Below are 13,512 nucleotides of genomic sequence, written 5' to 3' on the forward strand. Positions count from 1 at the left end.
ATCATCGGCTCTGACTGTCATACCATCGAGGGGATCTATCGCAGTCGCTGCCTCAAAAAGGCTGCCAGCATCATCAAGGACCCACAGCATCCTGGCCACACACTCATCTCTCCGCTGCCATCAGGTGGAAGGTACAGGAGCCTGAAATCTGCAACATCCAAGTTCAGGAACAGCTTCTTCCCCACAGCCATCAGATTATTAAACACAACTTCAAACAAACTCTGAACTATAACAGCCTATTGCACTTTATCTGTTTATTTATGTGTGTATATATATATTCTATGATATATGGACACACTGATCTGATCTGTATTTTATGCCTACAATATTCTGTTGTGCTGCAGCAAGCAAGAATTTCATTGTCCTATCTGGGACACATGATTTGACTTGACTCATCCTTCTAAATTCCAGTGTATACAGGCCCAGTTGCTCCATTCTTTCAACATATGACAGTCCAGCTATCCTGGGAATTAACCTCGTGAACCTATGCTGCACTCCCTCAATAGCAAGAATGTCCTTTCTCAAATTTGGAGACCGAAACTGCAAACAATACTACAGGCATGGTCTCACCAGGGCCCTGGAAAACTGCAGAAGGTTTTATTGCACGGCGCAGGAATTTAGATCCTGCAATAATCATGTAAAAGAGCACAACAGTTCCAAACTTATTCTGCAAGGGGTAAATGTAAAGTGAATGTTGTTTGAATAACACTCCCTCTGCTTCAGGGCACAACTGTTCGCTAAGTGTGAAAACAGCATTGACGTAAAGCTCTCACGCGGCAGTTACAGGAGCAATTTCAACAAAAAACTTGACACCAAGCCAGAAAGAAAAGAGATCAGACAAGTGATCATAGAAAATAGGTGCAGGAGTGAGCCATTCGGCCCTTCAAGCCAGCACCGCAATTCATTATGATCATGGCTGATCATCCAAAATCAATACCCCGATAAAGAGCTTCAGGGTCATTAAGACTAATCCATCTATAGTGGCTGCCAATGGAATAATTAAAATCAAATGCAGAACATGTCAAAATTGGAGATGAATAGAAATCTATAACTGTGATTGACAATTATGGCACCTCTTTTGTAATCCTGACCTCGCTGGCTACCATGGGCTTGATAAAATATTTGCAACTGCAAGCACAGTTTTATTGGAATCATTCAAACATCAAAACAGCCCAGTGACTGCGTTTGTTGATGCACTTACTTTTTGCAGCCCTTACTGATTTCTCTAAGTATTGAAGTTTCTGAGGCTTTTTAGGAACATAGAAAATGGGTGCAGGAGTGGGCTATTTGGCCCTTCGAGCCAGCACCGCCATTCAATATGATTATGGCTGATCATCCAAAATCAGTAAGCCGTTCCTGATTTCTCCCCATATCCCTTGATTCCGTTAGCCCTCAGAGCTATAACTAACTCAAATTGCAGAATGATTTGCGTTGGAATGGTCAGACTCATCATGCAACGGTGAAAGCAACAGGTGTCCTAAACTTTCTGAGGTGCAACTTTCATCATTGTTCAACTTCTGTCAAGGAGAAGCTATACTTCACCCTCGTGAGACCTCATTTGAACTACGCAGTTGCAGCATGGGACCCATACACAAATAAAAACATTTCTTCCATCGAACGTGTCCAAAGACAGGCAGCTCGATTTGTTACTAACGCTTATGAGAGAGAAGCGAGTGTCACCAAACTTCTGAATTCTCTGGGGTGGAACCCTCTCCAAGACAGACGTGAAGCTCACCGTTTGACCAGTTTTTACAAAATGTTAAATGGTCAGCTCGACATAGATTACAAGACCTACACCAAACCCAAACCAATTAGGAGCAGACGAGGGCATTCGATACAATTTGTGATCCCAGCTACAAAGACAGATGTATACAGCAATTCGTTCTTCCCTCGCACAATAAAAGCATGGAATAATCTCCACCCTACTATAGTTACCCAACCAGATGCAACTAAATTTAAAGTAGCTCTTTCTTCCCAATAACCCTTTCTGGCTTAAGCCCTCCCTTCACCACCTCCAGTTTAAATTCCATTTGGAATATTTTGGAGGGCCAAGAAACCAAGAACCAAGAACTCTCTCTTGAAAACATCCAGTGAATTGGCCTCCACTGCCTCTGTGGCAGAGAATTCCACAGATTCACAACTCTCTGCGTGAAAACAGTTTTTCCTTATTTCAGTCCTAAATGACTGACCCCTTATTCTTAAACTGTGACCCCTGATTCTGGACTCCCCCAACATCAGAATCAGGGGGAGCATTTTTCCCTCCATCTAACCTCCATCTAGCCTGTCCAATCCCTGAAGAATTGTTTTGCCCCCAAGCCCTGGTCCTTGAAGGATGAGGATTAGGTGTTGAAGCTAATAACTACTGTGTAATCTGGCAGTTTTACTATTGCTGTCATCCTACTAGAATGTTCTACAAGCAGCAACCCGATCTCTGCTTCAGGCTGCCAGGCTGCAATCATCGTTCATCCTGATGATTTTCTGATGGGTCATGGCCAACTAAGGCCTTTAAATTGCCTTTTTAAATTACAAAATTTACTTAAACACATCTTTAAGTGGATGTAGAAACAAGGAACTGCAGATGGTGGTTTACACACAGTTCTAGATTACCTCAGCGGCTCAGGCAGCATCTCTGGAGACTTTTTGCAAAGTCTCTGGAGAACATGGATTGGTGAAGTTTCGGGTCGGGACCCTTCTTCAGACTGATTGTAGGGGGGAATGACAACTGGGAGAGAGGACAGGCAGGACAAAGCATGGCAGGCAAGGGTTGTTTTTTGATGGGTTATAACAAAAGCCAGAGATTAAACCAGAATCCATGAGTCAAAAGGATTGAAGACAGAATTGGGAAGCCAAAGGAAGGAATGGAGGAGGAGGAGAGTAGTAGGTATGAGTCCAGATGGGGCACAGTGTGAAGGCGGGCAAGAAATTAGATGATGTATGGGAACATTGAATTATGGACCAGACATTGAGACCATATGGCCTACTATTCCTGTTTCTCATCCATCCATAATTATTGGTCAGTCAGGATTATAGAACACATAGAAAATAGGTGCAGGAGTAGGCCATTTGGCCCTTCGAGCCAGCACTGTCATTCAATGTGATCATGGCTGTTCGTCCAAAATCAGTACCCCATTCTTGCTTTCTCCCCATATCCCTTAATTCCGTTAGCCATAAGAGCTAAATCTAACTTGAAAACATCCAGTGAATTGGCCTCCATTGCCTTCTGTGGAAAAGAATTACACAGATTCTCTGCTACAGATATAGAAAATAATCATAGACTTTGTTATCATAGAGCATTCGGAAACTAGTCCAGTTTTAATCATTGCAATGAAATATTGTCATGGGCAGGCTAGTCACTTTGATATTTTGTTTGGGTTAGATTCGGAGACACGTCCTTGCAAGAAATTATTAATACGGAGAGTTTGGGACGCCTGAATTCCTACTATGAACAGTTTAAGGAGGTTCTGCCTGATGATTGTAAGTATTTGTGGATAAGAAGACAAGTTTCCTGTCTCCAATTAACAAACACATAATCCATCAGCAATACCACAGTTACCAGTTATTTACCTGAATAATAATTTACAAAGTAGATTGCTTTAATTCTTGAGGCATCAATGTTGCTGGGACTAGAAGTTAGTTTGTGGATGATTTTTGTGTGTTATGGCCCTGTCTCACGGTACGAGTTCATTCCAAGAGCTCTCTCGAGTTTGCCCTGATTCGAACTCTGAGATTTACGGTAACGGCCGCTCGTCGGTACTCGGGGCTCTCGTGGACATTTTCCAACATGTTGAAAAATCTTCACGAGTCTTCCCGAGCTTACCTGCCGTTAGCGAGTCTTCCCGAGTACCTGCCGTTAGCGTTACGTGCCGCTAAGAGACGTCCCCGAGCTCCGACGTACCCGCTACGTTCATTCTCTGTGCTTACCACGAGTTTGATTTTTTTTAAACTCGGGAGAGCTTTTGGAATGAACTCATACCGTGGGACAGGGCCATTACTATTTTTATTCCTCAGCCTTTGAAGGAGAAGGAGAATAAGTGTCTGATTTTAAACCCCATTGGCTGTGCCTGACCCACTTATGAGGGTTCCACATCTGATTTATTTTGTTGAATTCTCAGTGGCTCAGGGAACAGGAATAAAGGTTCATTGTCCTCGCCAAAGGAACCGTGAATCTAAAGCTTGCAGAGATAGATTCATCATGTGATATGCAAATTCAATGATTTCTGATCTCATCTACATATAAAAAGACAACCCAATTAAAAAAAAAAAATTGTGCATTTAATCGTATAAGTAATCCATTTCTTTTGAGCAAATAAAGATATTCATAATATCAATGAGACAACCATAATTATCAAGGAAACAAAGTTCACCTGCGCAACAAGGCCATGTTAGACCTTCTATTAAATTTAGAACCAAATCCAGCGGGAGAACATAGACATCCTAGCAGATCAAATGTGCACACAATCACTCAGCTTAACACCATTTATAAATTCTTCTGTTGCATGGGAATCGTCTTTTCTTTTGAAATCAGTGAATATTGATTAACATTTCTGAAAATATAACTGAATGGTGATTCCATTGATGCCATTGTGCTGTCTAATTGTACATATGAAATCTATAAAAGTTGGAAATAATGGTTATTTATGTGGACTACAACATTTAGAAAATGGTTAAGCAGTTCAATTAATGTAAAACTCTTATCACATCACTTCCCATAATGTAAATCAAACTCCATAATAACAAATGCTGTCCTGTTGCTGTACTGTTTCCCCCTATAATCATTGTGATTTCTTTAGGTCTACCTCGATCCCGGAGTCAGACATGTCTGCCTGAACTATTGAGATTTCTTGGCCAAAATGTCCATGCGAGGAAAAATAAAAATGTAGATATCCTTTGGCAAGCTGCTGAGGTAAGCAAAGTTATATTTTGCTGTAATTTAAGTACTGTTATTATTTTTCCATAGAACAGTAAAAATGAAATATATTAGAAAGCAAACAAGTTAATTAACAATTTCTACCAAAGAATATTGTTTCCAGCACAGGAACCGTTCCAAGTTAAATATCATGACTAATTATCTACACAATGCCAATAAGAGTATATGACCTATAAGGCAGGTTATTCAGCTCCTCGTGCCTGCTTACCATTCAATAAGATCATGGTTGTTGTTTTCCTTCCAGTTAAATATCATGACTAATGACCTACACAATACCAATATGATGTTGAGGCAGACTATTCAGCTCCTGGTGCCTGCTTACCATTCAGTAAGATAATGATTGTTGCTTTAGTTCCAGTTAAATATTATGACTAATGATCAACACACTGCCAATAAGAGCATAAACCCCAGAGGCAAGTTATTCAGCTCCTCGTGCCTGCTTACCATTCAATAAGATGATGGTAGACACAAAATGCTGGAGCAACTCAGCAGGACAGGCAGCATCTCTGGAGCGAAGGAATGGGTGACGTTTTGGGTTGAGACGTTTCGGGTCTCTACTCGAAACGTCACCCATTCCTTCCCTCCAGAAATGCTGCCTATCCCGCTGAGTTACTTCAGTATTTTGTGTCTATCCTCCGGCATCTGCAGTTCTTGCCTACACAATAAGATCATGGTTGTCGTTTTACCTCAATGCCACCATGAGCACTCATGCCATATTCCTGGATTTCCTTAATATCTAAAAATCAATCAACTTCTCTCTATATATTGAGCCATTGAGTTTCCACAATCCTCTTGGGTAGGAAATTCCAATAATTCTCTATCCTCTGGGTGCGGAAGTCTCTTCTCGTCTGTCCTGAATGGTTAGCCCCTTATTTTGAGAGGTCTCCCCTGGTTCTGGGAACCCCCTCAACCAAGGGAAACATTAATCCTGCATTTAACTTGTAAAACCCAGTAGGTTTCAATATAATTGCACTTCAATCTTCCAAACCTCTGACAAGATAGGCCCAGTCCCCTTAAACTTTCTTTCATTAATGAACTGCTGTCCCTGGAATCAACATGTAACTTCATTACACTTCCTCAATTAGGACCCCCACACAATTTTCCAGTTGTGGCCTGATCAGGGCCAAATATAATGGATCAAGATATCTCAACCTTGTACTCAAGTCAGTGAATGTCTAGGAGCAGAGGTCATAGCCACAGAATAAAAAGACGTTGAAAGGTAATGAGAAGGAATTTCTTTAGTCAGAAGATGGTGAATCTGTGGAATTCATTGCCACAGTTGGCTGTGGCGGCCAAGTCAATGGATATTTTTTAGGAGATTGTGCGGCGAAGATTGGAGAATGGGGTTGATAGGGAAAGATAATGATTGGATGGCAGAGTAGACCCGATGGGCCGAATGGCCTAATTCTGCTCAAGAACTTATGAACTCATAAATGAGTTTATTTTGAAATCTGCAGTATTAATCTTCTAGCTCAATTTTTTTTTCATTTTATGTTCAGATTTGTCGTAGATTAAATGGTGTTCGATTTACAAGCTGTAAAAGTGCCAAGGACCGGACAGCCATGTCAATTACTCTGGAACAGTGCCTGATCTTGCAGCATGAGCATGGCATGGCTCCCCAAGTCTTCACGCAAGCCCTAGACTGCATGAGGAGGTAAGCCTTCCATGTTTGGCAAGCTATTCAGGACTGCACATGTTAATTGTGGAAAGAAGCAAACTGCAGAAAGGTTGTGCCTCATTAATGTAAAGATTTACAAATTGGTTTGCAGTGAGCTACCCTGGAGAAGGAAGTGTGGCAAACTGTAGTGCTGTACAGATATAAGGAACTGCAGATGCTGATTCACAAAAAAAGACACAAAGTGCTGGAGTAGCTCAGCGGGTCAGGCAGCATCTCTGGAGAACGTGGATAGGTGATGTTTTGGGTCAGGACCCTTCAGTCTGAATTGAGTTACTCCAGCAATTTGCGTCTAAAACTGTAGCACTTATTTTTTTGCATTTGGTAAACTAATAATGTTGGGTCAGCAAAACGCCTTGCTGTATGTGGGTGGTTGACGTAAGTGATTAAGATGGTGTGACTAGTTTTATCAGCTTTGGTTAAGTTTGCAGCTTACTCACTAATCTTGCTTTCACCATCTAACAAAAGGATGTCTTCAACGCAATCTGAATTTCTCCAAGCCTGCGGTATCCCTCAAATGGCCTATCAGCTCCGTCATGCTACTCATCACAATACCTACACAACACTGCCTGCTTCAGAATTTGTTTGGACGTGACAGCCTCTTAACCTTCCCACTTTTCTCCTTAATAATATACTTTATCCTCTTACCCCCAGCTCCACTCTTCCACATCTTCAGGGATAGATATTGAACAGTGGATCAGTAATGAGCCAATTTTCCATAAAGAGATTAAGAAGTTTCGATTGTATTTTGAAAAGTTCGAATATGCCACAAATAAAGAAGCTAAATGCAAAATTAGTAAACCAGATTTGAAAATATATTTAGCTTTGAGACATCAAGATGTAGTGGAAATTTCAAGTGCCATCTCAGTCTGAACAGAAGAAGATCATGGTGGCTGAGATAGTGGTTAGTGTTCTGCAATGTTCAAGAGCCTGATGGTTACTCTGCTCTTGAACCTGCTGGTGAGTTTTCAGGCACCTATACCTTCTAGGTGGTAGACCAAAATGAGGGCATGGTCAAGGTGGTTTGAATCTTGGATAATGTGTGCTCTCCACTGTACATTTGTAGAAGTTCATATGGAATATTTTGGGGACATTCTGAATTTCTGCAATCTTCTAAAAAAGTAGTTGAGCTTTGTGATTGTATCAATGTGCTGACCCCCAATGCAAATCTTCCATAACCATCCAGCCACATGAAGCCAAGTTCATGGATCCCTTGCACTCCCTTCCTGAAGACAGCAATCAGTTCCTTGGTCTTGCTAACAGTGAGAGCATGGTTACTGATCTGTCACCATTCAATTGGCATCTAGAAGGTTAACAATGAGTCGAGGGCGAGCTAGGCAATTGACTTGAAGGGAAGAAACAGGGGGTGTTGGTAAAGGAGTGTTTTGCACATTGGAGGTCTGTTAACAAGTGCTGTACCAAAGGGATCAGTGGTGGGTCTACTACCCACTATTTATATTAAGGTTTTGGATGTGAATGTAGGTGGCATGGTTAATACATTTGTGGTTAACACTAATAATATTGGTGTATAGTATAGTGGACAGTGAAGGTGGTTATTGATAGCTACAACTGGACCAGTGGGCCGAGAGATAGCAGATGTAGTTTAATTCAGATAAAAGTTGTGTTGCATTTTGCAGCTGTATAAGATATTGGTTAGATTACATTTGGGGTACTATATACAGTTCTGGATGCTCTGCTATAGGATGTATGTCATTAAACTGAAAAGGGGTACAGGAAAAGATTAACAATTATGTCACTGAGTCTGCAGGGTTTGAGCTATAAGGAGAGTTTGGATAGGCCGGGTCTTTGATTCCTGGAGAACATTTTGATGATATGGATGTGTTCAAAGGTTTTAGTGGTGGTAACTTAAATAAAATTAAAGATACTAGCAATTCGGCTAAATCATTATTTCAACTACTCACATCTGGAGTAATCGTGTCATACGGCGTGGAGACGAGCCTTTCTGACAAACTTGCCCACACCGACCAATATGTCCCATCAACACAAGTCCCACCTACCTATGTTTGGCCCACATCCTTCTAAACTTATCCTATCCATGTACCTGTCTAAATGTTTCTTAAACCTGCCTCAACTACTTCCTCTGGCAACTCCTTCCATACATCCACCATCCTTTGAGTAAAAAATAATTTACCCCTTGGGTTCCTAATCTGTGAGGTTCAGACTTGCCTTACCTCAGACTTGCCTTACCTCAGACTTCTAGTTTTGAATTACTTAAACTGCAGATGAGATCAGAAAGGTGTACATGAATTCAAAGCTCAATGTGCTCATCTGAAACTCAATACCTATTATTACCTCTAAATTTAGATTCTTGATAATAAACCAATAAAGATATAATTCATTGAAAAGCCTTGGAGCCCTCTGCCATCCAGCTGCAGAGTTTGCACTTTACTGATACTTCCTCCTAACTCCATTTTTTAATGAATACTGGTGTTGGTCTGACAAGCTGCAAGAAGAGTGAAAGGATCACCTGATAGCTTTGAAGATGTCTGCTTCTTTATGCCCACAAGAATAGTATAAGTATGCAACCAAGCCAACCGTTAAAGTTTCAGAATCAGCCAAGCCAATTCTCGGAAGCTATTTAAACAATGAATTCTTTTGTTTCGTTTTAAATTACATTAAATACAATAATTGACAAAGACAGATCCCTTTTTGTTTCAAAAAACCTTCTCTGCCCTATTTATTTGAATCTTTATCTATCATCACCACCCCACCTATTATTCCCACAAATATTAATGCCATCCCTCAGAGCAAACCATTAAACCATCTGCAATGGCATCTCCACGTATGTTTCAATGTAATTGGTTGTAAGGAAATGAAAAGGATTTGAGAGTGCTATAGGTTGCCTGTGTTGTGCGACAAGCATGTTTTAGTCCTATGGAAAGCAGTATCTACCTGAAGCAACCGCAAGAAATGCAACACCCGTCCCTTTACCTCCCCCCTCGACTCCATTCAAGGACCCAAGCAGTCGTTCCAGGTGCGACAGAGGTTCACCTGTATCTCCTCCAACCTCATCTACTGCATCCACTGCTCTAGATGTCAGCTGATCTACATCGGTGAGACTAAGCGGAGGTTGGGCGATCGTTTCGCCGAACACCTCCGCTCGGTCCGCAAGAACCTACCTGACCTCCCGGTGGCTCAGCACTTCAACTCCCATTCCCAATCCGACCTCTGTCCTGGGTCTCCTCCATTGCCAGAGTGAGCAACACCGGAAATTGGAGGAACAGCACCTCATATTCCGCTTGGGGAGCCTGCATCCGTCGGGCATGAACATTGAATTCTCCCAATTTTGTTAGCCCTTGCTGTCTCCTCCCCTTCCTTAGCCCTCGAGCTGTCTCCTCCCATCCCCCAGCCCTCGGGCTCTTCCTCCTCCCTTTTTCCTTCCTTCTCCCCGCCACCCCCTATCAGTCTGAAGAAGGGTTTCGGCCCGAAACGTTACCTATTTCCTTCACTCCATAGATGCTGCTGCACCCGCTGAGTTTCTCCAGCATTTTTGTGTACCTTCTACCTGAAGATTTATTCATTATGCACCTGCAGCTTTGCCTTAGTTCATCCTTTTCCACGTTTCCATGACCAGTGTCGGATCACAGATTTCACAATGATTTTCCCAGTCCATTTCAGACTTTTTATTCAGGCACAACGGTTATACGGCATTAGAGCAAAGCATTAAAATATCTGCAGACCTTAACTAAAAACTGAACATATCATAACTAACAAAACAAAGAAACTATGGTAGGTACACAAAATTGCTGGAACTATGGTGTTGCAACTAAAAGACTAAAGGCTGTTGACTAGCAGACATAAGACACGGGACATTCAACTCCCAACTTTCCCACAGAAAACACTGCTGAAAAACAGGCTTCATAATCAATTGAGAATGTTCGGGATATATCAAGCACCTCACACCATGAATGGACCATTGTTCACAGTTCTATCCAGGCTCCGATCAGTTGTAAATAATAATAATAATAATAAATTTTATTTTCGGGCGCCTTTCAAATCTCAAGGACACCTAACAGAAGAGAAAAAAACATATAGCCGGAGAAAAATAAATAATAAGGACATCATCAATATACAAATTAAAGATAGAAATCGCTCCAAAGACACAAAATTAAAAAAAATTAAAAAACATAATGTGAAGAGTTCTTGAGTTCACAAGCTGTTCTTTGCCACTTTGTTTAGCAAACTTGTTCCCAAGCAGTTAACGGTCCTTTTTAAACATCTAATCCCATCACTTCTCTGCAAGCCCCTGCAACCAAGTTCTATTGGCAACTCATACATGTTAATTAATTGCTGGGAAATGTAAGGGATTTTCAAGATTGTCCCTTAATGATAAAATTAAACCCAGCCTATCTAGTATCTTCTAATAACTGAAACTTTTAAGCAATATCTTGGTGTATCTCCTCCACAACCTCTCCAGTGCACCCATGGCCTTCCTATAGTATGGCAACCACACTGCATAGTACTTCAGTTTTGACCTAACCAGTATTTTATAAAATTGGGTCAGAACCTCCCAGCTCTTGTATTATATTCCCTGGCTAACCAAGGCAAATATCCAGTATGCCTTCTTCACCACCTTTATCTACCTGTACTACCATATTCCAAACTCCTTGGTCTTGTATACCAAGATTTTCATTTGCTTAATCTGTCCCTAGGACTTACCATCTATTGTGCACATCCTACTCGTGTTAGATCTCCCAAAGTGTATCATATGACACATATCAGAAATAAATGTCAACATCACCCATCTTGCCAACGAATCAATATCATCATGCAGCTGAAGGCTATTTTCTTCACTATATTGCTGAAAATATGCCCATCTACACTTCATAAGATTAGGTCTAACAATGCCTCCACTCTAGTAGGACTAGCTACTTGCTCAGATAGCTCATCTGGATGTATATTAAAAAAATCCATCCTTTGATCTTTCACACTTAAGTGATCCCAGTTAATACAGTGTACCCCTGCTCCATGTAGGGGTTGCATTCCAAGAAAATCATCCATTACGTGATGCTCCACGACTCTTCTACCATTGACTCCCACTTTATAAGTAGAAATTGCTTCCTATGGTAACTTGTTCTCTCAATCGTAATGGCCCCATAGGCATGCTTTTGATAGACATAATAATTCTGATGGCGTTGTAGGCAGAACAGAAAGGGTGGTTGTTCTAATTAACCTGAAATGGATGTTGTGTAGGAAGGAACTGCAGATGCTGGTCTACACCAAAGATAGACAAAAAATGCTGGAGTAGCTCAGCGGGACAGGCAGGATCTCTAAATAGAAGGGATGGGTGACGTTTTGGGTCGAGACCCTTCTTCAGATGTTGTGTTGTTTGATAAACTATTGTTGTACAACTATCAATAGAAGAGGGTACACAAAATTGCTGGGGAAACTCAGCGGGTGCAGCAGCATCTATGGAGCGAAGGAAATAGGCGACGTCAATAGAAGAGATTGCCTTGACAGCTTCCAAAGCTTAGGTTTGATTCCAAAGCAAATGTGTCTGGCCTTGGGTGGGTAACTAAATGTGCTGTTAATCAGAGCTGAACTGCAGCCTATGTGGAATGAGGGATGAATGTCCTAATGTGGCATGAGGTGAGTCTATATTCTTTGCATATGTGCGATTGACAAGTGTCTGGAATTTGACGGCCGATCGATACCTGTAAGGGCACAGGAAGGAAAGGGAATGGGAATATGTTTCCATACATCAGAAGCATTGCTGTTTTAATGCAAATAACATTGCATATGTATCACACACATACAGTGCCCTCCATAATGTTTGGGACAAGGACCCATCATTTATTTATTTGCCTCTGTACTCCACAATTTGAGATATGTAATTGAAAAAATCACATGTAGTTAAAGTGCACATTGTCAGATTTTATTCAAGGCCATTTTTATACATTTTGGTTTCACCATGTAGAAATTACAGCTGTGTTTATACGTAGTTCCCCCATTTCAGGGCACCATAATGTTTGGGACACATGGCTTCAAAGGTGTTTGTAATTGCTCAGGTGTGTTTAATTGCCTCCATCATGCAGGTATAAGAGAGCTCTCAGCACCTAGTCTTTCCTCCAGTCTTTCTATCACATGTGGAAACTTTTATTCCTGTTTATCAACATGAGGACCAAAGTTGTGCCAATGAAAGTCAAAGAAGCCATTATGAGACTGAGAAACAAGAATAAAACTGTTAGAGGCATCAGCCAAACATTAGGCTTACCAAAATCAATTGTTTGGAACATCATTAAGAAGAAAGAGAGCACTGGTGAGCTCACTAGACGCAAAGGGACTGGCAGACCAAGGTAGACCCCCACAGCTGATGACAGAAGAATTATCTCTATAATAAAGAAAAATCCCCAAACACCTGTCTGACATATCAGAAACACTCTTGAGGAGTCAGGTGTGGAGTTGTCAATGACCACTGGCCGCTGAAGACTTCATGAATAGAAATACAGAGGCTACACTGCAAGATGCAAACCACTGGTTAGCTGCAAAAAAAGGATGGCCAGGTTACAGTTTGCCAAGAAGTACTTAAAAGATCAACCGCAGTTCTGGAAAAAGGTCTTGTGGACAGATGAGATGAAGATTAACTTATATCAGAGTGATGGCAAGAGCAAAATATGGAGGAGAGAAGGAACTGCCCAAGATCCAAAGCATACACGGTGGTGGGGGTGTTGTGGCCTGGGCATGTATGGCTGCTGAAGGTACTGGTTCACTTATCTTCATTGATGATACAACTGCAGATGGTAGTAGCATAATGAATTCTGAAGTGTATAGATACATCCTATCTGCTCAAGTTCCAACAAATGCCTCAAAATTCATTGGCCGGCAGTTCATTCTACAGCAAGACAATGATCCCAAACATACTGCTAAAGCAATAAACGAGTTTGTCAAA

General features: G+C 41.3%; 1 protein-coding gene across 11 annotated transcripts in view; it reads left to right on the forward strand.

The window, feature by feature from the left end:
- inpp4a (inositol polyphosphate-4-phosphatase type I A) overlaps nt 1-13,512 on the forward strand; it is a 161,596-nt gene that overhangs the window by 140,442 nt on the left and 7,642 nt on the right. For all 11 annotated transcript variants that reach the window (XM_033023231.1, XM_033023232.1, XM_033023229.1 and 8 more), the window contains 3 exons: nt 3,377-3,474; nt 4,791-4,903; nt 6,427-6,581. In XM_033023231.1, coding sequence (XP_032879122.1) covers nt 3,377-3,474; nt 4,791-4,903; nt 6,427-6,581 — 366 coding nt within the window. The remainder of the gene's footprint in view (nt 1-3,376; nt 3,475-4,790; nt 4,904-6,426; nt 6,582-13,512) is intronic.

This window comes from Amblyraja radiata, chromosome 6 (genome assembly GCF_010909765.2).
Source record: "Amblyraja radiata isolate CabotCenter1 chromosome 6, sAmbRad1.1.pri, whole genome shotgun sequence".
Taxonomy (NCBI): Eukaryota; Metazoa; Chordata; class Chondrichthyes; order Rajiformes; family Rajidae; genus Amblyraja; species Amblyraja radiata.